The sequence below is a fragment of the Microtus oregoni genome, unplaced genomic scaffold (genome assembly GCF_018167655.1).
Source record: "Microtus oregoni isolate MIOR12 unplaced genomic scaffold, Mior012 000023F_ref0000262, whole genome shotgun sequence".
In the NCBI taxonomy this organism is placed as follows: Eukaryota; Metazoa; Chordata; class Mammalia; order Rodentia; family Cricetidae; genus Microtus; species Microtus oregoni.
In genome coordinates, this window is record NW_024543082.1 from 33,172,287 (window position 1) to 33,197,724 (window position 25,438).

Genomic DNA, 25,438 nt, shown 5'->3' on the forward strand with positions numbered 1-25,438 from the left:
GGACAGGCTCCAAAGCTACAGAGAAACCCAGTCTCTAAAAACTAAAAAAATAAAGAAAAAAAATCAGAGAAACCCTGTCTCAAAAAACAAAAACAAAAAAGTAGGTGTTCGGGCAAAGTAAACTTCTGATTCTCGTTTGGAAGCCACTGCAGAGGACGACTCAATAGATAAACACTGGTAATTCTTGGAAGGAGCTGTCTTTACAGTCTTTCTTAACCATGAGTGCAACTTTCAAGGAGGAAGTCTGGCACACCTGCCCTGGAGGAACAAGACTGTCTAAGAACCGGGCCTGTCTGCTGTAACAAACAAGCCTAGGACACGGACTCATGGAAAGGAACGCTTTTCTTTTCCTTTCCCTGCACTGAGATTTTTTTTTCCCAAAAAACAGAAAATGCTAGTTGAGTCTGGGAGAGCAGGATTCACTTCTCGTTGCGCAATAGTCTAGCCTGTGATTGTAGGTTCCGAACCGCTAGGCCAGGCTTTAAGACACACGGGAAAGTCCTGAGAGCAGACAGGAGCTGAAAGTGGATCTCTTAATATTCAGGAGCATCTCATTTTAACCTTCAAAAGCGACTGCGGCCGCCGCACGGCACTTTCGGCCCACGGAACGCCTCAAGAGCAAGGCTCCTGGAATGCTCGAAACCTAAATCTGTCATCTTAAAAGCGATCAGTACTGAAGAAAACCAGTATCAAGGAATTTAAACATCATCTTTGCACCACATCACTTTGGGTAGCAAATCACTAAGATTTGCCCTTCTGCCTTCTGCGAGAGCCCTTGCTACAGATTTACAGAAGTCGTGAATCAGGAACGAGGCGGCTGGCGGACACATCCCCTGCACTTCCGGCGTCCACTGCGGCAACTGCTGAACCACGGCAAGCGCGCAGGTGCGTGTCGGCAGGGAACGCGGCTTTCCCGCTCGCGCAGGCGCCGGGCGCCACTTCCGGGACCGAGCCTGGGGAGCACCCAGAAGCCCCCGCAGCAGAGCGAAGTCACCCGGCCTTTCCCGAGACCTTGGCCCGGCGCTGGGGGCGTGGCCTGCGGGGGCGTAACCGGGGCGCTCCGCCAATCAGCGAACGGCGGACCGCTAGTGCGGGGCCACGCCCCTGCGGCTGGCACGGACGGTCCCTCCCGGGAGACGCGAGCGAGTATCAGGGACGGAGGAAGCCGACGACAGGGAACACAGTCCGCTGTCGCTTCCGGAAACCCTCCTCCACCGCGCAGCCCTCCGCGCGTAGCCTGACGGGAAAGCGCCCCCAAGCGGCCTCGCCTCGCCCCCGCCGCGGGGCACGCTGGGATCTTCCTGCGGCCTTCCCGGAAGTGTGTGTGGCTTCCTGCCCCTGTTCGCGCTAAGTCCCGCCCCTGTGCCTGAAAGAGGGAGGTGTGAGAAGCGGAGCCGGCGGTGGTCACGTGGCGCCACTGCGGAGGCAGCGGGAGAGGGCGGGGTAGTGGGCGTGGCGGCCCGGTCACGAGTGGCCGGAAGTGGTGGCCTCTGCAGATCATCGGAGATGGCGACTTCCCTGGACATCAAGATCAAGAGAGCGAATAAAGTATATCACGCCGGGGTGAGTGGAGGGGCGCCCTGCGGTCCTGCTCTGTGAGGGGCTGGGGGCGTCCGCGGGCGGGCGGGCGGGGTCCAGCCCCGAGCTGTCGCTCCTTACGGGGCTGCAGAAGGTGTGCTTCAGGCCCTGGTCAGTCCCACTTCTGTGGTTTTAGAACGCGATCGCCCTGGTTCTATCCCCTGGAGACACCAGCGATTGAAACACCGCTAGCGTCTGCATACAGTTGTGTGCAGTCTTTGGCCATACAAATGCAGTGTGCTGCCGAAAAGGAAGACATCCCGGTGAGCATCTTAAATGGATGCGGAAAACCGAAGACCTGACAGTTATAAAGATTCCAGTGACCCACACCACTTCCACCCTCACCACACAAAGCCAGATTCAAAGATTCCCCTCCCCCCAAAAACCCAAACACCACCAAGATCCCATCATCCTGTATAAAAGGGACTCTAGACTCTATGGCAAGATGCTAGATCACTGCCAAAATACTTAATCAGAATATGAAGGAAACAGGGAAACAGTCTGCCCTGCTTCAGTTGAGGGAAACTGTCAACCCATTGCCATATTCTTTTTGCTTTGTTTTTGGCGTATTGGTTTGGTTTGGTTTTGGTTTTCAAGGCAGAGTTTCTCTGTGTAACAGCCCTAGCTGTCCTGGAACTCACTCTGTAGACCATGCTGGTCCTGAACTCACAGAGAACCGCCTGCCTTTGCTTTCTGAGTGCTGGGATTAGAGGCCTGTGCCACCACCTAGGTGCCAGGATATACACAGCCCAGGGTTCAGTCCCTGGCACTGCATAAAGCCAACCGTGGTGGTGGGTGCCCGCACCCTTACCACTCAGGAATTAGAGGTAGGAGGATCACAAGCTCGTGGTCACCCTCAGCTGCATACTGAGTTTCATACAGCCTGGGATCCATAAGGTCCTGTCTCAGAGACGATAAGGGGCCGGAGAGAAGGGTCAGCCATTAAGAGCAGGTATTTTCTCTTGGAGGGGATCCACGCTGGTTTCCAGCACCCATGTCAGGCCACTCCCACCCCAGGGAATCTGACACCTCTGGCCTCACTTGCCCCCGCACTCACACGTGTGCACTCACAAACACACGTGCTGAACTTTGCCATGGTAACTTCAGAAGGTATAGCCATAAAGTGTGGCTGTGCATGTGGACTTGCCTGTGTGTACGGAACAAAATGAAATGTAGCAAAATCCTGAGATCTGAATCCACTGAAAGTTTTGTGGCTCTACTTTCCCCAGTTAATATTTTGTAGAGATAAACTTTACATTTAGATACATACACATTAGAGATATAATTTGGATACAGCAAAAACCAGCCCTTTATTTTTCTATTTATTTATATGTTTGTTTTGTTTTTCAAGAGAGGGTTTCTCTGGGTAACCCTGGCTCCCCTGGAAGTGTCTCTGTGGACCAGGCTGGCTTTGAACAGAAAATATTGGGGTCTTCATACCAAGACATATGGCCTCTGCAGCCTTGTTCCCAGGGCACCCACCTTCTCCCTAAAAGTCTTCCCATCGGGTGAAAACCTGACGTCTAGTTCCCTAGTTGGAGAACATCTTACTTTCCTGTGCGAGTGTGTAGTATGTTCCGTGATAGCATGTGCTTGTGTCACCTCTCACGGCAGAGCACTCTGTCCTTTCCAGCCATGAGACGCTCTGCTGGAGGATCTCAGTGACGTGTCAACACAGATGAGAGAACATCTGATTTGCTTTTTTCCCTGTTTTTCTTTAACGTTTACTTATTTATATGTGTATGTTAGTACGTACATAACACACACAGACAGACACTGAGTCCATTCTTTTCTGTCCTGGGGATCAAATTCAGTAGTGCTTGGTGACAGGTACTTCCCTGTTTCTTTGTCTGTCTGTCTGTCACTGCAGCTGAGGCAGCCTTTGAACTTGCAGCAGTCCCCTGTAGTAGCATCTGGAGTGTTGGGATTGCGGCCAAGAGTCCACCTTCTTATCTCTAAGTCCAGGACTCTGAGTCTCAGTTCTCATCTGTAAGATGGAAATGGCATCTACTCAAGTGCTGTATTTTCAGACCTGAGAGGTGATACTTTTAGGCTAACCATGAATGTGCCCCGCGGTAGACTCAGATGCTAAGATGGTTCGCTCACCCTCAGAGCTGTACTCCACCAGTGGCACCCCCAGTGTTGCCAAGCACTGCACTGTTGTCAGACCCCGCCCACCGTGGACTGAGGGAAGGCTAAGGTCACATGCAAGCAGGCTGTGCAGAGCTGGCATTGTGTAGCCCCAAGGTGGTACACTTGTGCCTTTGTGTGGTGCAGTAACAGGTACTTGAAACGGACATGTGCATGACATTGTGAGTTATGTTATGCCTTCGGGGCACTGGAGGAGCCTGCAGTAAATCTTCCTGTAATGTAAATAGAATTCATTTGTTTTTATGAATTCAGAATGCCTTATTCTTAAATCTGATACATGTGCTCATGAAAGTAATACCATTGAATACTACACTTGTGAGGTATAAAGGAAATACCCTCGGAGCCCAGCCAGGTTATGACAAGGGATGTCTGTGCCATGGGGTGGGTACTGTTACCTACCCACCCCCCAGAAGACCCCAGAACTCCATGTCCATTTGTCTTATGTGGCGTGGGCATGGACGTAACGTCTTTAAACTGGAGTAGAAACTTATGCATGACTGCCAGTTATCTAGAAGGAAAAGTTGCAGAATGGAAGTCCTATTTAAAAATGGAAGCACAGGCTGCTTTTTAGAGGATCCTGGTTTGATTCCCAGCATCTACATGGTGGTTCACAACCAACTCAGGATCCCAGTTCCAGGGGATCCCACACCCTCTTCTGACCTCCAAGGGCAAACACTCAGATAAAACACCCATATTCAATGAAACAAGATAAATAAATCTTTAAAAAGAAAGAACACATAATAGTCTACGTTATTGTGCTTGTTGAATGAGAATGGCCCCCGCTGGCTCACATTTGAATACTTGGTCTGTAGTAGGTGGAATTGTTTGGGAAGCATTAAGAGCTGTGTCCTTGTTGGAGGAGGCAGTAGAACTGGGGTTTGAGGTTCCTGAAGCCCACACCAGGCCCAGTCTCTCTGTTCAGTGTTTGTGAATCAGGATATAAGCATTTAGCTCCTACCTGCCTGCCTCCTGCCATGCTCCCCACCGTGATGGTCCTGGATTCACCCCTGGAACTGTAAGCAAACTCCCAATTAAACACTTGGTTTCGTAAGCTGCCTTGACCATGGTGTCTCTTCACAATAAAGCAGTGACTAAGAGCTGTCTTGCTAGATTGCTACCATGAACTGTAGCTCTGTAAGTGTGTAACAGACGTCTCTGAACTAGGAGGACTGCAGGGTCTTGTGGAAGGCACTTCACCTTTGAAGAAGCACAGTTAGGAGCTGTAAGTGGACCTCTCTCCTTATTTGTCAACTGATACTCCTGAGAAGGCTCGTTTCCTGATTCATAACCTAGTCCTTATGAAGTACATGAGAGATGTGTTGAGAAGTATCCCAGCCCGTTTGACAATTGGGCTGCAGCAAACTTGTCTTTGTGATCCTGTGCTTGTCACAGCTGCTCCTGTGCTGGCCTGGACACTGGATCGCCTGCCTGTCCCTGCAGGGTGTTTGACTTGGGCTCTGCAGCTGGATAGGTTTAAGCATGCCATGTGCCCTGCACATCAGGGCTGCTTGTACTTTCTCCCTGCTGAGCCATTGGTTGTTCTTCCCATCTTCCTCCTGCCCCAGCTCTATTCTGAGTTCTCTTCTGTGCTGCTCACTCGGCCCTGGTACGGCCTGAAATCTGTGTTCTCCGCCCAGTTAGTGCTGCAGTCTGCAGCTCCTGCTGTGTAGAGCCAGCCAGGACCGTTTGGCAGTTGGGCCCTGTGTTAGTTTCTTCTCATATTGCTGAGATAAAATGCCCTGGCAGAGGCAGCTCAGGGAAACAAGGATTGGTTTTGGCTCCCAGTCCACTGTGGAATCCATGGTGAAGGGGCTCAAGGCAGCTGGTTAGGCAGCGTCTGCAGTCAGGAAGCTGAGGATGTGAGTGCTCAGCTGCTCTTCTCAGTGTAGTTAGGGTGGGATCCTCACCTCAGTTAACCTCATCTGCATAGGGCGGCCCAGAGCTGTCTCCTATCAGGTTGACACTCAGCGGTCACCACCACAGCCCCTCTTTCTACTGTTTTCCATTTGCTGGGCCCTCCCCACTCAGCACCCCATCAATGCCCCGGGCGGAGTCAGGTCCTAATGGTCTGTCCTTGCTTTCCACTGCAGCATAGCAGAGTGCTTTGTAGGTGGTCCTGGTGCCAGCTCAGAGGACGGAGTTCATAGAGGAGTGGGAGGGCGTGTGTTGGGTTGGGGGCCAGTGTGACTACAGTTGAACACGGGACAGTCCTCTGTGACACCCATCCCTCAGTGTCACATCTTTGCCCTTGACTACTGACTGACCTCTTAGCAGGGTGGATCACTTACTATTCAAAGCGAAGCCACTCCTCTGCTTGCTCTCCTTCATCACCTCAGTTCCAGTAGTGCTGCTGATACATGCTGTTTTCTCTGTAGTTTCTTCTCAACCCCAGGCATTACTCTAGGCTTCAGCTTATTATCAGGGAGAACGAGTTTCTTCTGTTTCACTCGTGTGCGTGCAGGTCAGAAGACAGCTAGTGCATTTGGTGCTCTCCTGACAGCAGGTTTGGTGCCTTTACCTGCTGAACTCTCTGGCAGCCCTAAGGCCGACATTCATAGACTGGGAGGAGTGACAGCACTGATGTCTCTCCAGCTCTGATGGGGCTGAGAGCTCCTAGAAAGTGCAGTTCATTCACTGCCTCACTCTTATTTCCCACACAGCTCGGGAACTTAATTGTGGTTAGTTTACTTGGTGGACAGGGTTGGGACATCTCCACAGAGTGTGTGAGTCTCTTAGCAGGATCGTGCAGGGAGCTGTGCTGTGCTGACTGGAGGCTGTCTCTTGTCCCCAGGAAATGCTGTCTGGTGTGGTGGTCATCTCCAGCAAGGACTCTGTCCAGCACCAGGGAGTGTCTCTGACCATGGAAGGGACTGTAAACCTCCAGCTCAGTGCCAAAAGTGTGGGCGTGTTTGAGGCCTTTTACAACTCGGTGAAGGTAAGAGCCAGCGCAGCGCTGACGCTGTGTGCTGTGGTCGCGGCTGCAAGGCTCACGGTCCACACACAGTGTGTGTTTCTCTGTCCTGCCAGCAGACGCTTGCACGTGGGGTCAGAGGAAAGCACTAACTTCAGTGGTCCCAGGGCGGAGCTCCAGAAGTGCTCGTGGCCGGTGGTCCGTGTCTGTGGGTCACACTTGTATACTGCTCCTGCTGAGCTCCACACCGAAGGGAGACGCACTCAGCAGGGAGCACTTGCATGATTTTGTTGTTTGCGGTAGAGTTTATATTCTAGAAAGTTCCCCAAACTTAGGATTTTTTTTCCCTGAAGGCCATGTGAGCTCTTTTAGAGGAAGATCATGAGCTTATTTAGGTTTAGTAGTATCCTGCCTTTGCATCTGTCTAATTTTGGTCCACTAGGGATTCTCTTGGGGTGATAGCAAACCAAAGCTCTGAAAGCGTGCAGCCAGCGGGAGGTGGAGTCCATGCTTGTGGTCCAGTCCTCCGGAGGCTGAGGCAGAGGGTTATACAGGGAGACTCTATCTAAAATAAGATGAAATAAAATAGAAATTGTAAAAATTCGACTTCCTGAGTGATAACCCTATTTTCCTCTCTGTGGAGCCCTCTGAGGACTCTGTGTGGGGAGCTGCAGTGCTGAGACCTGGGGAGGCCGAGGCAGTGGGAACTGGAGCAGTGCTGAGAGATGCCAGGTAGGGAGCAGCCCTGGGCCGCGTGCTGTCCAGCCTGGCCCCGCAGCATCAGTGCTAGCCTGCTTACTTATTCTGCAGATGGTGTTCTTAGGACAGTCCAGTGAGGCCTTTGAGCGGGACACAGGCACACCTGGCGTCAGCTCCTGCTGTGTACAGCACCGCAGTGCCCTGTGTTGGACCGGTGAGATGGCTCAAGTGCTGACAACCTGGACTGGATCACTAGGACCCACACAGTGGAAGGACCACACTGAGTTCCACGTGCACACTGGTATGTGTGTGCGCCTCACACACACTCACTCACACACACTAAGTGTAGTAAGGAAAATTTTTAAAGAAATGAACCATTGTTGCGCAGACTTAAAAACAGAAGCAGCTTACTGTTTGTGTCCGGCCGGCACACTGGAAGCTCAGGAGCATTCAGGCTCCCTGGTTTAGCGTGACTACAGGGAGAGACAGACACGGTGTAGCATGACTACAGGGAGAGACAGACAGACACAGTGTGCTGATGGCTGAAGCTGATTTCTGTTGACAGCCGATCCAGATTCTCAACAGCACCATAGACGTGCTGAAGCCAGGAAAGCTCCCCAGTGGCAAGACTGAGATTCCCTTTGAGTTCCCTCTGCATGTCAAGGGCAGCAAGGTGCTGTATGAGACTTACCACGGCGTGTTTGTCAACATTCAGGTGAGTTCCTGCTCCACATACCAGGCACCGTTATCTTCCTGCTGAAGACCAGCTTGACTGTCTTCCTTCACTGAAATAGCGGAACTCAAGGTTCTGATAATGGCTTGATTCCAAGACTGCTTGTGTGCATGCTGTACTGATTTCTCATTCTGGCCTGCTAACTGCATTTCATGTATGACTTACTATTTGTGCGGTGCCTCACACATGCTGCAACACAGAGTTATACCCAGAACTCTGTGACCCTTGTATGGAGTAGGAGCCATGGTTATAACTTCTTCCTTAAAGTTCCTTTGTTTCTTTGCATTTTCTCAGGCCACACTGACACCATCAGGGGCGTAGATCTGCTTCAGTCTCCTTCTGGGACCAGCACTGACTTGTCTATTTTATTCTTATGAGTATCCCTTTGTGTAATACCCAAAGGCTGCGCTTCAACATAGGCTGTATTCTTCATTGAGCAAACCTTGTAAATGAGGGGAAGTGGATTTATGACTTCCTGTCTACCTCTGATGGTGAGGGATGGCTTTCACAGTTGCTATTGTCTCAGGAGCAGAGCCCAGCCATGACTCAGCCAGAGACAGAGCCCCTTCCTTCATTCCGGGCAAAGAAAGGTACTTTTGTGTAGTCTGCCTTGCAGCAGCTCCCTTGCTAAGTGAGAAAACCCAGCAGTCATAGGATGCACAAAGAGGCAGGAGATTGGGAAGTTGTTTGATTTGTCAATCAAATTTCAGTTGATCACATTTGGACTTAGTAATTGCCACTCATTTGCTTAAAATCTAGCACATTAAAAAAATATTTGGGGGAGTTAACTAAGGGTTTATTCTAATATGAGTTTCACGAATTGCTTGAAAATCCGTCAAGGTGAATGACATAGAATGGTGTACTGTATTGCAAAAGCTACCTTTCTGTCAAGAAAATGTTCTCAGTCCTTATACACCTGTTTCAAGCAATAACACACGTACACACACACACGAATGCATATACACACTTAAAATAAATCTAAAAAACAAAAATGGTGCTGGAAAGAGGTCCCAGCAGTTAAGACTGGGTACTGCTCACAACTGCCTGGACTGGAATTCAGGATGATCCTCATGCCTCGGGTCTCGGTGGGCACCTATGCCCAAAGACACATACCACACATATACCTATTTTAAAAACTGAGATCCGCCTGCCTCTCTGCATCCCAAGTGCTGGGATTAAAGGCATGCGCCACCACTGCCTGGCAAAAGCTTTGCTGTTAAGTCCTCATACTCCCTCAAATTCTATAGACATAAGAAACTTCTTCATTTATAATCTGAGCTGTATTGTAGCACCATAATATAAAAATCGTAAGACAAAATAAAGGGTTTAAAACATAACCTACTGCCGGGCGGTGGTGGCGCACGCCTTTAATCCCAGCACTCGGGAGGCAGAGGCAGGCGGATCTCTGTGAGTTCGAGACCAGCCTGGTCTACAGAGCGAGTTCCAGGACAGGCTCCAAAGCCACAGAGAAACCCTGTCTCGAAAAACCAAAAAAAAAAAAAAAACATAACCTACTTTAAATTCCTGACTTGCCAAGGCTTTCTAGTTACTTCTGACTGAGTTCTGCTCTTATAGCCGTACTGACAGAATTTTATATTATAGCTCAGAGCAGTACCAGTGAATTTCAGGACAGCCAGGGCTACACAGAGAAATCCTGTCTCAAAAACAAACAAACAAACAAACTCTAGTCTCCCTTTCACAGTTAAAAATACTGTACGTGTGTGGGGGGCTGTGTTTTGGAGAGATGGTTCAGAGGTAAAAGTACTTACTGCTCCTGCAGAGGCCAGAGTTCAATTCCTAGCACTCAGAGTGGGCAGTTCACAACCACCTGTAACTCTAACTCCAGGGAAGTCCCATGCACCCCACGAGCAACTTCCATCACTTGCACATATCCACATAGACACCCACACACAACACAGCATTTTAAACCTTAAAAAGAAAAATCCAGCCCTGTATCTCCTTTGCTAAGGTTGCTGAAGCCTGGCCTCTTGCTACCCTCTGACCTCCTGGGACTCGCTCCTCCTGATCATTGCGCAGGACCTGAGGGAGTCAGTTACAGAGTCAGAAGACACAGGGTTTACAGCGCAGCCCTGCTGTCACACTGCGCAAGGATTTGGCGTAGGTTTTGTAGTGGGCAGGTCAGTTCAAATCCCACCTCTCTCGAGCCTCCTCCAGCAGCCTACCCAACTTGGCTGCTGGGTTAGTGAGAGAATGACATGAAGAGCTGGGCACAGTCCTGTCACACAGAATGTCGCACAGTGAGTTCTGTGGAGTGCTGAACACAGGAGTTGATGGCTGCCTTATAGTCTTCGTTCGGTTTGGCTGTGGAGACAGGGTTTCTCTGTGTAATTGCCTGCTGTCCTGGAGCTCATAGCGCTCCACTTGCGCTCTCTGGAGTGCTGGGGCATACACTAGTAACAACTCTTAAAACGTTTATTTCATGTGTGGGTGTTTCCCTGCATGTGTGTCTATGCTCCATATGCATGCAGTGACCATGCAGGCCAGAAGAGCGTTTCAAATCCCCTGGAACTGGAGTTAAATAGGGATGGTTTTATTTTATTTTTTTTTAATTTATTTATTTATTAAGGATTTCTGCCTCCTCCCCGCAACCGCTTCCCATTTCCCTCCCCCTCCCCCCATCAAGTCCCCCTCCCTCATCTGCTCGAAGAGCAATCAGGGTTCCCTGACCTGTGGGAAGCCCAAGGACCACCCATCTCCATCCAGGTCTAGTAAGGTGAGCATCTAAACTGCCTAGGCTCCCCCAAAGCCAGTACGTGCAGTAGGATCAAAAACCCATTGCCATTGTTCTTGAGTTCTCAGTATTTCTCATTGTCCGCTGTGTTCAGCTAGTCCGGATTTATCCCATGCTTTTTCAGACCTAGGCCAGCTGGCCTTGGTGAGTTCCCGATAGAACATCCCCATTGTCTCAGTGTGTGGGTGCACCCCTCGTGGTCCTGAGTTCCTTGCTCGTGCTCCGTCTCCTTCTGCTCCTGATTTGGACCTTGAGATTTCTGTCCGGTGCTCCCATGTGGGTCTCTGACTCTGTCTCCTTTCATCGCCTGATGAAGATTAATATTCATGAGGATGCCTATGTGTTTTGCTTTTGGATTCACCTTCTTATTTAGCTTCTCTAGGAACATGAATTATAAGCTCAATGTCCTTTATTTATGGCTAGAAACCAAATATGAGTGAGTACATCCCATGTTCCTCTTTTTGGGTCTGGCTTACCTCACTCAGGATAGTGTTTTCTATTTTCATCCATTTGTATGCAAAATTCAAGAAGTCCTTGTTTTTTACTGCTGAGTAATATTCTAATATGTATATATTCCATACTTTCTTCATCCATTCTTCCGTTGAAGGGCATCTAGGTTGTTTCCAGGTTCTGGCTATTACAAACAATGCTGCCATGAACATAGTTGAGCATATACTTTTGTTGTATGATAGGGCCTCTCTTGGGTATATTCCCAAGAGTGGTATTGCTGGGTCCAGGGGTAGGTTGATCCCGAATTTCCTGAGAAACCGAAACACTGCTTTCCAGAGTGGTTGCACAAGTTTGCATTCCCACCAGCAATGGGTGAGTGTACCCCTTTCTCCACAACAATAGGGATGGTTTTAAGCCACTATGTGGACACTGGGATCAAATCCAGGTCCTCTACAGGAGTAGCAAGTACTTTTAACCACTGAGCCATCTCTCTATCCCCCTTGTAACAGCTTGTATATCAGTACTGTAAGTTAATTGAGTCAGTAGATGAGGGAGGCCTTGACCCCTTCTTGAGCATAACATAGAAATTGCCCTTTTTGTTTCACCTTGCTGCCCCCCCAGCAGATCACATGATTCATTGATTTACAAATGATGTGTGTGCACGCGCATGCATGCACACACTTGCACGCACACACATCAGTCCTCTGTAAGCTTGTCTGGTTTGGGGAGAACAGATTGCATTCTCACTAGAGAATATACATACCGCACATACACATAAATAAATTTTTAGATCCTTGCATGTAAGAGATGATTCTTATAAAAATGCTTTACCTCCCTTGTAGTACCTCAGATATACAGGAACCTATCTCATGTGGAAAGGTTGTACGTAAGAATGGAGTGTCTTATAAGAGTCTTAGCTATTCTAGGTATGAAAATTATTTTTGACATAATTCAAAAGCTTTTCCTATGTGATTAGAGCAATAGAACAGGTAAGTTGATTAAACAGGAATTTTATGAGGGTCTGAGGTCTAATTTATGATGCTGAGAATGGAACCTAGGGCTGTGTACTTTTTTTGGGGAGGGGGCGGTTTGGAGACAGGGTTTCCCAGTAGCTATAGAGCCAGTCCTGGAACTTGCTCTGTAGACCAGGCTGGCCTCGAACTCACTTCCAAACTGTCCAACAGAGCTCTGCACATATTAAGCAAGTGTGAGTTGGCCACACCCTGACTCCCTGAAGTTTTTTCCTAATGTCTGTCTAGCACTAGGGTGGTTTCTGAGCTGCCTCAGCTCATGGCCAGGGATTTATGGTCACAGTTCCTATGCCACAACCAAGTAAGCTTAGAGGCCAGTTCCTGAGGAGGACAGGATCCTCACAATAGGAACTCCAGCAGTGACGAGCTCAGAAAAACCACCACACCCTCCACAAAATGGACAAGCCAAGGCAAAGCCAGTGTCTTCTGTGTGCCTCTCTCCTGCCCGTCTGAAGAGTGATGGACAGGGCTGGGAGGATGGCTGGGGACATGGAGCTTAACCACAGTTCTCTCTCTTCTCTGTGTCTCTGTGTTTTTAACTTTTTAAAATACCACCTTTATTTCTTGGTTAAATACATAGAAATAGTTCTTAGGATTTCCTGGAGTTCTGTTTGTTTTTGTGTTATTTTCATGCTGCCATCCATGGCTTCTTGTTGGTAAGTGAGAAACTCCTCAGGATGGCGTGCTGAACTTAGCTCTGGTGCCCACATCTAGTATACAATGGGGTGCTTGGTGGGCGAGGTGCCCGACGGCTCCTGGACCCCATCACAGGTCAGCCTCCGTGTCCACGGGCTGCGGTTTGTCTGGGCTCACATGGGAGCAGGACAGCCAGCTGCAATGGAGCCTTCCAGCCCCGGAGCTCTGCTGTCTGCCTGGGGAACGGCTGCGCGTGCTTTCCTTAGGTATGCCCTAACTTTACACATTAGTTCTCTCGTGGATATCAGCTGTGTGAAACAAATCCACTGTCCCCGTGTCCTTAAGAGAGGTTGACTGTCACTCTGTGTGTTGTTATCTACTGATCTGGTGTTTTCTCTCCTGCTTCTCCTCTAGTACACCCTGCGCTGTGACATGCGGCGGTCCCTGCTGGCCAAGGACCTGACCAAGACCTGTGAATTCATCGTTCACTCCGCTGTAAGCCTCACCCCGGATCCCAGGCTCCCTGTGAGCTGGGCTAGCTCCAGTTCACAAGCCAGTAAGCTGGGTCTGCCGGGGCACAAGCACCTGGTGTGACGTAAGCCCCAGCATGGGCACTGTTTCTATAGCCTAGTAATGCCCACCTTCTGGGTCTGCAGCCCCCCCTTAGGAAACGCCACTCTACATCACACAGTAGGCATACTGTCTGTCCTGCAAAGGGCACATCCACCTTGGCCCTCAGTTGCAGTGACACACTGAGACAAATTGCTGTCATGCTGTGCCCCATGAGAACACAGGGACTGTGCAGGCCCAACTCTTTCTGATGACCACACGTTTGGCCTATATTCTACAGTAACAAATTTTTTTAATGCCTTTCCATGCCATCTTGGGTAGCTGGTCCCTTACCACCACTGCTGCAGCCACTTGGGGTAGTTCATAACATGTCCCATAGCCTACATCAGTGGTTCACAGTCTGTTGTGGGTCATGGCCTCTTTAGAGGGTCACCTAAGAATGTCGGAAAATACAGATATCTATATTACAGTTCAAAATAGTAACAATATTAGTTATGAAGTAGCAATGAAAATAACTTTATGGTCGAGGCTAACCAGAACATGGAGAACTGTATTAAAGGTGCAGCATTAGGAGGTTGAGGACCACTGCCCTCACGATCACACGGAGTCAGCAGAAACAGTACATGTGTGACACATGACGATGGGGCATCCCCAGCATAGTCTCTCGGGCCTCACAGAGCAGCACTCTCAGCCCTGGCCAGCGGCCAGTTTGTCTCCTCACCATCCTGCTGCCCCTCCATCAGACTGGAGTGTCCAAGGGGTTCTGGGACTCAGTGACAATGCTTGCGAGGGACCTGGGAGAAAGCCCGGACTGGAGAGCTGCCTGGGATAGCACAGCTGGGTTGCCTACCAGTATCGGCCAGAGCTACCATAGGAATTTGCTCTGAAGCATTCTGAGCACTGCGACTAGAGAGCATGCTGTGAACGTGCTGAGCTGGAGCACTCAGAGGGGAGCTGGGTGGGGCAGGCAGGGGTGTAGTGCCCACGGCAGCTCATGAGCCTGTAGAGCAGGCTACTCAGTATACCGTCCCCATGTTAGTGCTGGGTAAGCCCAGTGGACCCCGCCATGGCGCTGCACCCCAAGGAACAGGAACTTTGGCGGGGCATCTGGTGAGGGTTGACAGTCAGGAGCATTTGCACTTTGTGTCGCACTATGATGGGACGTCCTTGGGATGTTCAGGAAGTGAGTCCCAAAGCAGAATTGGAGTCGCTGGTGCATGATGTTAGCAGAGTCGTCACCAAGGCCCTCATTTGCATTCTTTATTTGGGTAACATTTTCAGGACTCCCAGTGTTGTGGTTACTACGTACAGCTCCTGATTTATGTAAAATATAATTAAATTGTTTTTCTTTTGAAAATTACATGTTTTAAAAGATGGCTCTGTTCTTCTTTTCTGTCATGGTCCTTTAAATAATCTACTTGAAAGTGTTTTCGACATTATGTCCTAAAACAAACTTGCAGCGACAAGGAAAGCTTCACATTTTGTGAAGAACAGTGAGTCCCATCTCCACCCTGAGCCCAGGCCTCTCTGAAGCCTGTGACTGAAGAGCCTCCTACGATGCTCAGGCCTAGAGCAGTGACTGCGTTCTGCAGGACCCATCTCTGCTCATGGGATTCTGTCAGCACAGGGCCTTCAAGAGTTAGGTGTTAGTCAAGCATGGTAGTTCACATTCGTAATTCCATGTCTAGAAGGTCACCAGGAATTCAGCGTTAGCCTGGGCTGCATGGTATGCTCAAAGCCACCCTGTGCTGTCTACAGACGATGAGATCCTGTCTCAGAAAACCTTTAAATGGCTGGGTGTGGTGGCATGCACCTTTAATCCCAGCACTCAAGGGCAGCCTGGTCTACAAAGTGAGTTCCAAGACAGGGCTATGTAGAGAGACTGCTTCAAAAATAGGTAGGTAGGTGTGTAGGTCAGTCGATAGATGGATAGAGAGTGGGGGCCTCATCCCAGGGTACAGTCTACCCTGGCACGTGGTTCACAAGTGCAGTAGAAGAGCACTGTGGCTAGAGCACACTCAGAGGAGCAGGCCTGGGAAGTGAGTGGCACCCTCTCTCCAGCTAGTTCTTGGGTCCGCTGGCCTGTGGGTGTGGTGCCAGGCAGGCTTCTGTGTAGTCTGACCCTGTGAATGGATTCTGGAATGCTCCTAGGTAGACAGCACAGGCCAGTCTGGTTCAACTCTACACATAACAGCAAGTCCTTGAGCTCCGTGTACCTTGCTTTCCTCGGTGTGAGGTGGCAGCAGTTCCTGTCTGCCAGCTTTACCATTCTGTCCCCGAGGTCTGACCTCCGGTAGACTCCTGGCCCTGGCAGTACAGATGAGTAGTACTGGGTGGGTGGACCTGGGTGTGTCTGGAGTCATCCCTCCAGTTAGTCTCCTGTGCTGCTGTTCATTTGAGTCAGAAGGAAGAGCTGCTCTCTCCACCCATGGGTCCTCGCCCTCTGACTGTGGTTTTACCTCCATTTCAGCCTCAGAAGGGGAAGCTGACCCCAAGTCCCGTTGACTTCACCATCACCCCGGAAACCCTGCAGAACGTCAAAGAGGTACTCCTTCCTTACTCCTACTTGTGTGTCATGGCTTTCCTGATAGCTTGACCCACTGACGTTAACTGCCCAGTTGTTCTTTAGTTGAGAATGGAGGTCTCGGTGACAGGCTTCTGATGCTGTTTGTACCCAAGGGGTGTTCTCAGACTGGTTTCATATTGAACTCAGTAATTACTCAGAAAAAAAAGCACTTTTCTAGACTCCTCACATGCTTCTGATGTTGTGTTCATAGAAGGATGACCTCTCACTGTATTGCACAGGCCGACCTTCCCCAGCCGTCATCCCGGATTGCAGGCGTGCATCACTGCACCTGCATGGTCTCCTTCTGCCTGTGCACCCTGAGTGCCATGCTCCTTCCCTGTTTCCCCTGGTGTGCGGGGCCTGCAGGGGGCCCTGGCCTCTCATCCCCTCTGGAGGCTTTGCAGTCTCTCAGTGGTGTTCAGTCAGACAGAACTGTTGGTAGGAGTGGACAGCAAGGACACAGGACCAGCATGAGAACCAAGGATGCTTGGGTCTTGGTAGCAGCTCCCAGCAAACCTGCTGGGTCATCTGCACCAGCCTTCTTGGGTTAGCACTTTGCTCCACCGCCAGAAAATTTCCAGCTTTTTAACTTGTAATAAATGGCTCTATCTCACAGCTAGTGGTGTCCTCTGCAGCTGTAGTGGTGTTCCCTGCAGGTGTAGTAGTGTCCTCTGCAGCTCTTTACTCAAGTCCGCATTTTGCTCATTGTCATAACTGGGCTGAAGGCATGTCGGGGAGATTTGGAACACTGGAGTCATGGCTGATGTCATTCTTTGGAAGGTGTGTCATAGGGAGCCCTTTAAGAAGGTTCTGGAAGGAAGTAGCTATCATAACCTGGGCCAGGCAGATTCCCGTGCCCTACCTGCTCTACCCCGTGTGAAGTCTTTTTTTTTGGACCCTCCATGTCCTCTTCTGCTGCAGACACAGCGCCCCTGCCCCTGCCCCTGCCTCCCATGCTCTCCTTTCCCAGGCTCCGCACATGTAGCAGAGCCCTCTTCCCTTGCCTTTATGCTCTTCATAAACTCGAGGGTCTTTGGTGTAGATTTGTTAGTAAGATTGTCTGCCCTGGCCCTGGTGAGACTATTCTCCTGAGTGTCAGTGTGCACTGGATTCTGTCAGGTGTGTTGAGGGAGTGGCAGGTGGCCTTCTGTCTGTTGTAGGTGAGCACTGTGTGTGTAGGTGGCCTTCTGTCTGTTGTAGGTGAGCACTGTTTGTCATGACAGAAACGTTCATGCTTACTATTGGAAATGAGAAATGTGCTTTGTTCCTATTTGTTTATTTTGGTTTTTTGAGACAGGGTTTCTCTGTAGCTTTGGAACCTTTCCTGGACTCGCTCTATAGACCAGGCTGGCCTCAAACTCAGAGATCCTCCTGCCTCTTGTGCGCCATCCCCGCCAAGCACATGCTGTATGTTAAATACCTTGTAGAACATGTAGTTATTTATAGAGTGTCACTAGCGGGTTTTCTTCTCTAAGTAAAAACAAGGAATTGGGGGGGGGGGGGGACGAAGAAGAAGAAGTGTACAGAAAATGTGGGCAGGCCGGAGCTGAGACTCAGAGCAGCGCAGGGATGTGCATCTGACACCATCACTGCGGGAGGAGCACACGTGTCTGGAAGACTCTTGAGAGCACTAGAAGTCGCATTGTCATAAGCTGCCTAGAGCTGTGTGAGCCTCCGCTGTTAGTGAGTTTTCTAAACAGATGGCTTATTTTCCCTGTATTTGTTTTCCACTCACACATTTCTAGAGGGTTCCTTAGGTAAGAATCACTGGTGTTTGAGAGCTTAACCAGTCTGGTGGCCTCCTGCCTCCACATGAGTGCTGGGACGACAGCACGTGCTGCCGTTCCTGGCTTGCGGTGCTAGAGATTGGAGCCAGAGCTCCGTGCACCGCCAGGCAAGCAGTCTTCTCACTGAGCTGTATTATTTGTAATTCTCATGAGTAGATGCAGACGTAATAACATTTTGGATATACTGTTAAAGTTTTTTCATGTGGCTACCAGAAAAATTTAAATTATATTCATAAGCAATTACAAATTGTAAATGATTTTAAATTTGTGGCTTCTGTTGAGTCTGCTGGGGAGTGGGACGTGACAGGCAAAGACGCCTACAATGACTGTCCAACTCTTTTCTCTCAGTGCCACTGCCAGGTCCCCTTGGCCAGCTTCCTGTCTACAGAGAAAGGTCCCAAAGCTTTTCATCAAGCATTGGGAAAACCGCTCTTTCAGCATCCTTGAAATAACTGGCTTCAGACTCGCCTAATTGGGAACACTGTAAAACTGACTACCTTGTTTTCTTCTCAAATCTTTTCCTTTTTTCTTTTTATTTATTTTTCACCCTGGTGGTGGTTGTCCTTAAACACCCTTGTCAGCTTCTCAGGCTTTTTACAGTTCCTGTCCTGTTGCCTGTGAAGGAGGCAGGGAGTGGGTTCTCCAGAGCTAGTCCTGTCTGTCTGTCCTTCTGTCCTGTCGCCTGTGAAGGAGGTAGGGAGTGGGTTCTCAGAGCTAGTCCTGTCTGTCTGTCCTTCTGTCCTGTCGCCTGTGAAGGAGGTAGGGAGTGGGTTCTTAGAGCTAGTCCTGTCTGTCTGTCCTCCTGTCTTGTCGCCTGTGAAGGAGGCAGAGAGTGGGTTCTCCAGAGCTAGTCCTGTCTGTCCTTTATGTGCATAGATGTCCACTGAGAGATAGTAACACTATTTGTTATTCCTTTTTGTTTTGTACACCAGGTTTCCACAGTTTCTAGAACAATTACTCAACTTAATCTTCAGATTTTATTCGTGCCAAAGCAACTGGAATCACTAACAGCTCTTTTCCTCCAGTTCCTGATGTCTTCTTGTCTCTTTTTATTGTAGAGGGCCTCACTCCCCAAATTCCTCATCAGAGGCCACCTGGACTCCACCAGCTGCGCCATCACACAGCCCCTGACGGGAGAGCTGGTGGTGGAGCATTCGGACGCTGCTATCCGCAGCATTGAGCTCCAGCTGGTGCGGGTGGAGACCTGTGGTAAGGCTTCTTGACTTCAGTGTTTGAGCCTGACCTGTCACCCTCGGGCAGGACTGGAGGGGATGGAGGGCTGGGTAGTTAGAACACGAGGCTCACCTCAGAAGTCTCTGCTCTTGGAGACAGGTGTTCTCTAGCTCAGCTGTGTTCATTCTGGAGCTCGCTGATGTGGACCTGCCTAAGTTCTGTTCTCAGGGATTCCAGTTCAGGTGTGGAGTGGTTCCTGGGAGCCGGGGAACCCAGCTTGAAAAATGCCTCCCTTGATTCCTAGGGAAACCGGTGACCTAAGGGACGCAGCAGCACACCATGAGTATGGCAGCCTCGTGTTGCTAAACTGATGGCCATGTGCCTGTGCTTAAGAAATGTCTTGGAATGGCTTTGGGCCACAGAGACACCTCTTTTGCTCTGAATGTGCTTCCCAAAAGCTGTGTATTAGAAACTTGGTTCCTAGCACAGCAGTGTTGAGAGTGAGAGCTTCGGGGGGGTGACTGTCCTCACGACGGGTTACGGGCTTGTCTCAGGAGAGTAGGGTCATATTATGGAGCTCTCCCACCAGGTGGTGGCCTCTGCCATGTTGTAGTGTAGTATAAAGCCATCAGATGCGGAACACATGCCTGTCCTCTGCTCTTGTGTGTCTGTGACAGATGTGTGTGGTACATGTGAGGCTATAAAGGAGCATTGGATCATTTGGTTGGAACTGTGATGTGGGTGCTGGGGAAAGGACCTGGGTCCTCTACAAAAGCAGGCAGCGCTCTCAACCACTAAGCTGTCCTGTCCTGTGGACTTAACATGGTGGAGAGCAGCACATCGTGTCTGCAACAAAGCGACCCGCATGACCCTCTTGGCCTGCTCTCCCAAAGACCCCACTTGGAGACAATCATTGGAATCTAATTGGGGCATTAGGTTCCCAGGCCTGAGCCAGTCGTGGTGATGTCTGAGGGAGTGAGCAGTGGCAGGGAGGGAAGGCCTAGCCCTGGAGAACAAACTGGAGCTGTGGGTAATGTTCTGATGCTGCTGGCACTGAAAGGTTTGCTGACTAGTTCGCTCTGGTGTCATGGTATCCTGACCCTGTGGAGTTTTCCTCTTTCCCCAGGGTGTGCAGAAGGCTATGCACGTGATGCCACAGAGATTCAGAATATTCAAATCGCTGATGGGGACATTTGTAGAAGCCTTTCTGTCCCTCTGTACATGGTCTTCCCCAGACTGTTCACATGCCCGACACTGGAGACCACTAACTTCAAAGTGGGTAAGCAGTCCATACCTGGCCTGCAGGGCCCACAGCATTCAGCCTTTGGTTACTCTCCTCTGTAAGAAGCTGCGTATGTGGGACACTACAGCCTACTGAAAGCCCCCTCTCAAAGCCAGACTTGAGCCAAGCAGAGAACACATACGTCTATAGAAGAAGCCTTTACAGTTGTCAGACAGTCGTGTGTGCCCGACTACAAGAGACAGTGAAGGAAGGTGGGCTGGTGTGGGTCACAGTTTGGGAGTTTAGTCCTTTGTGGTAGAAAAGCCACTACGGGAGGCTGCCTGCTCTCATCAGGTGGAGCACACGACAGAGGTGACAGAAATGAATGCTGGTATCAGGTTTGCTTTCTTGATTGTTTTCTTTTTATTCAGGCCAAGGCCCCATCCCATGGTTGGTGCCACCCATATTCAAGGCAGGGCTTCCCTCATCAGCTGAACATCTCTAGACATTCCCTTGATGATACACCAACAGTGTGTCCCTCACACAACTCCAAATCTAGTCACGGTGACAGTAAAGATTAACACAAGTCTGCTCTTTGACAGCACAACACCAAGACACATCATCTTAGAATTCCTCCAACTTAACAAGTCCCATGTCTTAAGTTTAACATGGTCTAAAGACCAGAGTTTCTTCTGAGACTCAACTGTGAATGAATCCTTGTCAGATCAAAAGATAAATCGCATACTCTCAACATAGGCATAGAACAAATATTCCCATCCAGAAAGAGAGCAACAACAGGGCCAAAGCAAAAAACAAAACAAAAACTTGAAGCAAAGCAATACTAAAATCTAGCGGGTTCAACCTTTTGTGAGCATGTCTAGCTCTTGGCAGCAGCAGCTGGGCTCCAGGAGCTTCAGGTAACCCCACTCATCCAGTTCTAGTGCACTCAGAGATGTAATTGCTATCTTTGGCCAACTATTCCTGCCTGCAGCTTTCCTTGGCAGGTTCCTCAGTCCCTGCCTCTCCAGCATTCTGGGGCTTCCCACTGCAGCTCTGGGTATACCTTTAGAGCCACACACGGTGGCCTCTTTTAGGGCCTTTCTGCAGGGAACCCGACCCTGCCGTGTCCTGCCTGGCTTCCTCAGGTGCTTTCTGAAACATTTGTACAAGTTTCCATAACACTATAACCGTAGCGTTTTGCATACCCACAAAGCCAGCGTGGCTACTGCTGCCACGTTGTTTCCAGCTCTGGCCATCGTCTCCCACAGGTGGAGTGGCCTCTGTGCTCACTGGTGACTGACCTGCTTTTTTAAATGAAGTTTATTAAGCCGGGCGGTGGTGGCGCACGCCTTTAATCCCAGCACTCGGGAGGCAGAGGCAGGCGGATCTCTGTGAGTTCGAGACCAGCCTGGTCTACAAGAGCTAGTTCCAGGACAGGCTCCAAAACCACAGAGAAACCCTGTCTCGAAAAACCAAAAAAAAAAAAAAAAAAAAAAATGAAGTTTATTATTTTTAAGTATGCGTATGTATATGGGTCTGTGTATGAGTATGCGTACCCCAAAATTGTGCCCGGAGCTCAGTTTCTGAATGTGGTCCAGGATCTCTTTGCCCATACCAGCAATAAGGACAGGGGCACTTTTGTCTGGGATGCTTCCTCTTGACATTGATCCCGTGTTGGGATCTTTACCCATGAAGACTAGAAACCAGTGAAGGAAATCTTGTCTGCAGGAGTGTAGACCAAGTGTTACAGCAAATGTCTCCGTAGCTGATATCAAAGGAACAGCAGTTGAACCAACATATGCTGTTTTCCTTTGTTAATCAACAAGAGAAGCACCAGGTCTTGTGTGCAGCATAGGCCATACTGGAGCTGACTCTGTAGCTCAGGCTGGTCTCACGCTCACTGCCTTCCTCCCGGCTCAGCTTCTCAAGTGCTGGAATTATAGGTGTGGGCCACTCTGCCTGGCTCACACCACATGCTGACAAGACAGAGTTAAGTGGAGAAGTTAGAGTGGCAGTCACAATCAGTAGGGGTCTCACTGTCCTCCAGAGAGTTCAGGGACACTCTGAAGGGGTGGAAGCAGAACCCGCACATTGCCTCCCTGTTAGAGTCTGTTTTCCGTGCTCAGTGTGAGTGAGCCTCTCTCTCTTCCCTGCAGAGTTTGAGGTTAACGTGGTGGTCCTTCTTCATGCTGACCACCTTATCACAGAGAACTTCCCGCTGAAGCTCTGCCGGACATAGTCCAGCTCAGGAAGGGGACAGCCAGGTGGCCATATGGATGTCGACTCAGTCATCCGCTCACACGTGGGCATCTGTTTGTCATCTATTCACACGTGGCTGTCACATGGGTCATCTGCTCGCACACGGTCATCTATACCGTCATCTGCTCACACGTGGTCATCTATACCGTCATCTGCTCACACGTGGCTATCACATGGGTCATCTGCTCACACATGGGCGACATCTACACCGTCATCTGCTCACACGTGGGCATCTCTCCAGTCACCTGCTCACATGTGGACGTCACACGGGTCATCTGCTCAGACCCTTGGCAGCTTATATTTTCATGATTTTTCCTCATTGCCTCAAAGCTGTTTCCTTCAGGTGCCTTGCCCAGCCCTTTCCTCTGGAATGCAGCAGGATGTCCTCGTGTGTGCTGCAAGATCACAGCAAGCATTTCCAGCAGCTTCAGACGCACCTGTTTCTTTTTGGGTGCAGTAAAGCAGCTGTGTCTGCAGCTTGAGATTTGCTGGCCCCTGAGCCCATGGAGACAACTTGCCCAGACTACTGACAGCAAACGCTTGGCAACCAGCAGGCTCAAAGACTGAGTGCGTTTGTGACTCCAAGGGCTAGCAGTGACTTCACCTGGAAATACGGAGCTGTTTCAAAACCTCGAGTTCTTGATAGCACTGGGTTAGAACTTCAGGGTTTTAGGGAAGTAAGAAAAACAGCAAATAGGTCCTTGTTTTCAAGGGAATCTGTGAAGAGTGGCTGGTGCTGGAGTTTTTGTGGTCTGTCCGACTGTTGTGCACAGCTACTGCTGCTGTATCCCAGAATCTGCATCAGGGGAAGAACACACACTGGCTGCTCATTACTAGGTAATTTCTGAGAGACAGGAGACCATGCTGAGGAAGGATAATGAACTTGGCCTGCCCCTGACCCCTGAGGGGCCTGTGCTCCGAGACAAGGGTTTTGGCCTGAAGTCCGTTTCCCCGCAGCCTCACACTGACTGCTACTGTATGGAGCGTGTGTTGTCATCTCTCTTTCCCCGCAGCCTCACACTGACTGCTACTGTATGGAGCGTGTGTTGTCATACTTCTCTGCCTTCCAGGCCTGCTGCTCTGTTGGCCTCTGCACACACAGTTCCGGGGGTGGGGGTGGGAGTGGTGGCAGGCCTAGGAAAGCAGGCCTGAGTGACAGCCTCCTGCACGGCCACTGTACTCTGACAACTGATGGGGAACTGAGGACACTTAGCCCAGTCACCTGACAGTGGGTTCCCAGACAATGTATTTTTGATTTATCATTTTTTTATGCTTACATCATAATACTTACCTATCCTGGACATATATAAACAATCAAGCAACCAGAAATGGAGACCGTGCCTTCTGATTAGTTTGCAAGGAGTCATCTTCAATGACATAATTTCTTAGTGAATAAAGATGCTAAGCGATTTTTAAAGCGTTGTGGAGTGCATATTGTTACATAATTATTTAGTAAGCTTTTAGAAATAGGCTGAGCATGCTCCGCAGTAATTATTCCTGATGTGTTACCAGCTGCCCTGCTCCTTCTTGGGATTGCATTCGGTCATGAGCAGTTCAGCTGTAGGCCTCAGGCCAGCCACTTCCTTCCACTTTGGGATTTGAGTCTCCGTTATGTTAGTAACCAAACCTGACACGTCTGGCTGACTCAGACAGCAGCACACTGGCTGGAGGTGAGGGTGCTCAGGGCTCAAGGTTGCTAGGTTCTCCAAGTAGACCAGGAGTGGGAAAGGGGAAGGGGATCGAGATGAAGGGAAGGGAACCTAAAACACTAAGTTATTTTGCTGTTTTTTAAAAAGCCTGCCTCTGCCGAGCAAGGTGGCCACACCTTTAACCCCCAGCAGGCCCTGGCTCTAAGGTCAAGGTCACCAGAGCTAGTTCCTGGACAGCCAGGACTCTACTACAGGGAAACCCTATGTGCATATCTTTAAGGAAACACACAGTAAGAGGGCAAACACGTAGTTCTCAGGGACAACCTGAGAAGACGATCCTAATAAAGATGTTGCTGTGGGCAGCAGATAAGATGGCTCGGCAAGAGGAACCGGCTGGCAGGCTGATAACTGATGCTGCCTACCCAGGACCCACGCCGTAGGAGACAACTGCAGAATGTCCTCTGACCGGCGCACCTACACCATGGCCCAGGTGCCACCACACATGTACATGTATTCACAAGTACAACCCATGTTTAAAATTATAACGTACCTTCTCCATTAATAAGTTTATGAGCGTCAGTGAATGCGGAGGAGTCTAGGAAAGGCAGACAGCCTGAGTAAAGCCCATTGAAGAGTCAAAGGAAGCAGCAGGAAGGAGCTCAGGGAATTTAGTGTCTGTCCAACCTTGAAGGACCAAATAGTTCCTTGCTGTTCAAACCGTAACAAGTCCTACAACATGATGGGACCTCTGATTGACTTGGTGAGCCAAGCAGGACCCAATGTCAAGACAGGCTTGTTAGGAACAGGTTATCTGTGGCTAGGAGAACCAAGTTAAGGGTGGTTGTCTTAGGGTTTCTGTTGCTGCGTGGAAAAGTCATGACCAAAGCAAGCGGGGGAGGAACTTAGACTTCAGCATTGCTGTTCATCACTGAGGAAGTCAGGACAGGAACTCAGGGTAGGATCCCAGAAAGCAGGAACTGATGCAGAGGCCCTGGAGAGGAGCCGTTTACTGGCTTGCTCCCTATGGCTTCTTCAACCCACCTTCTTACACAGCCCAGGACACCAGCCCAGGGATGGCACCACCCACCATGGCCTTGCCCCTTTCTGTTGACCACTAAAGGAGAAATGCCTTACAGCTGGATCTCAAGGAGGCATTGCCTCTGAGGCTCCTTCCTCTAATGCCTTTAGCTTTTGTCACGTTGACACACAAAACCACCCAATACAATGGTTTATACAAGATGCGCAAAGGGGCTGAACAAAATGTCACGTTG

General features: G+C 49.8%; 1 protein-coding gene across 1 annotated transcript; it reads left to right on the forward strand.

Annotated features, from left to right (window-relative positions):
- Positions 1 to 983: 983 nt before the first annotated feature.
- Positions 984 to 23,929, forward strand: Vps26c (VPS26 endosomal protein sorting factor C). The gene is made up of 8 exons (XM_041673390.1): positions 984 to 1,563; positions 6,521 to 6,664; positions 7,905 to 8,054; positions 13,356 to 13,436; positions 15,982 to 16,056; positions 18,923 to 19,073; positions 20,164 to 20,316; positions 22,416 to 23,929. The coding sequence occupies exons 1-8, from the start codon at positions 1,507 to 1,509 to the stop codon at positions 22,496 to 22,498; spliced, it is 894 nt and encodes a 297-aa protein (XP_041529324.1). The 5' UTR covers positions 984 to 1,506; the 3' UTR covers positions 22,499 to 23,929.
- The last annotated feature ends 1,509 nt before the right edge of the window (positions 23,930 to 25,438 follow it).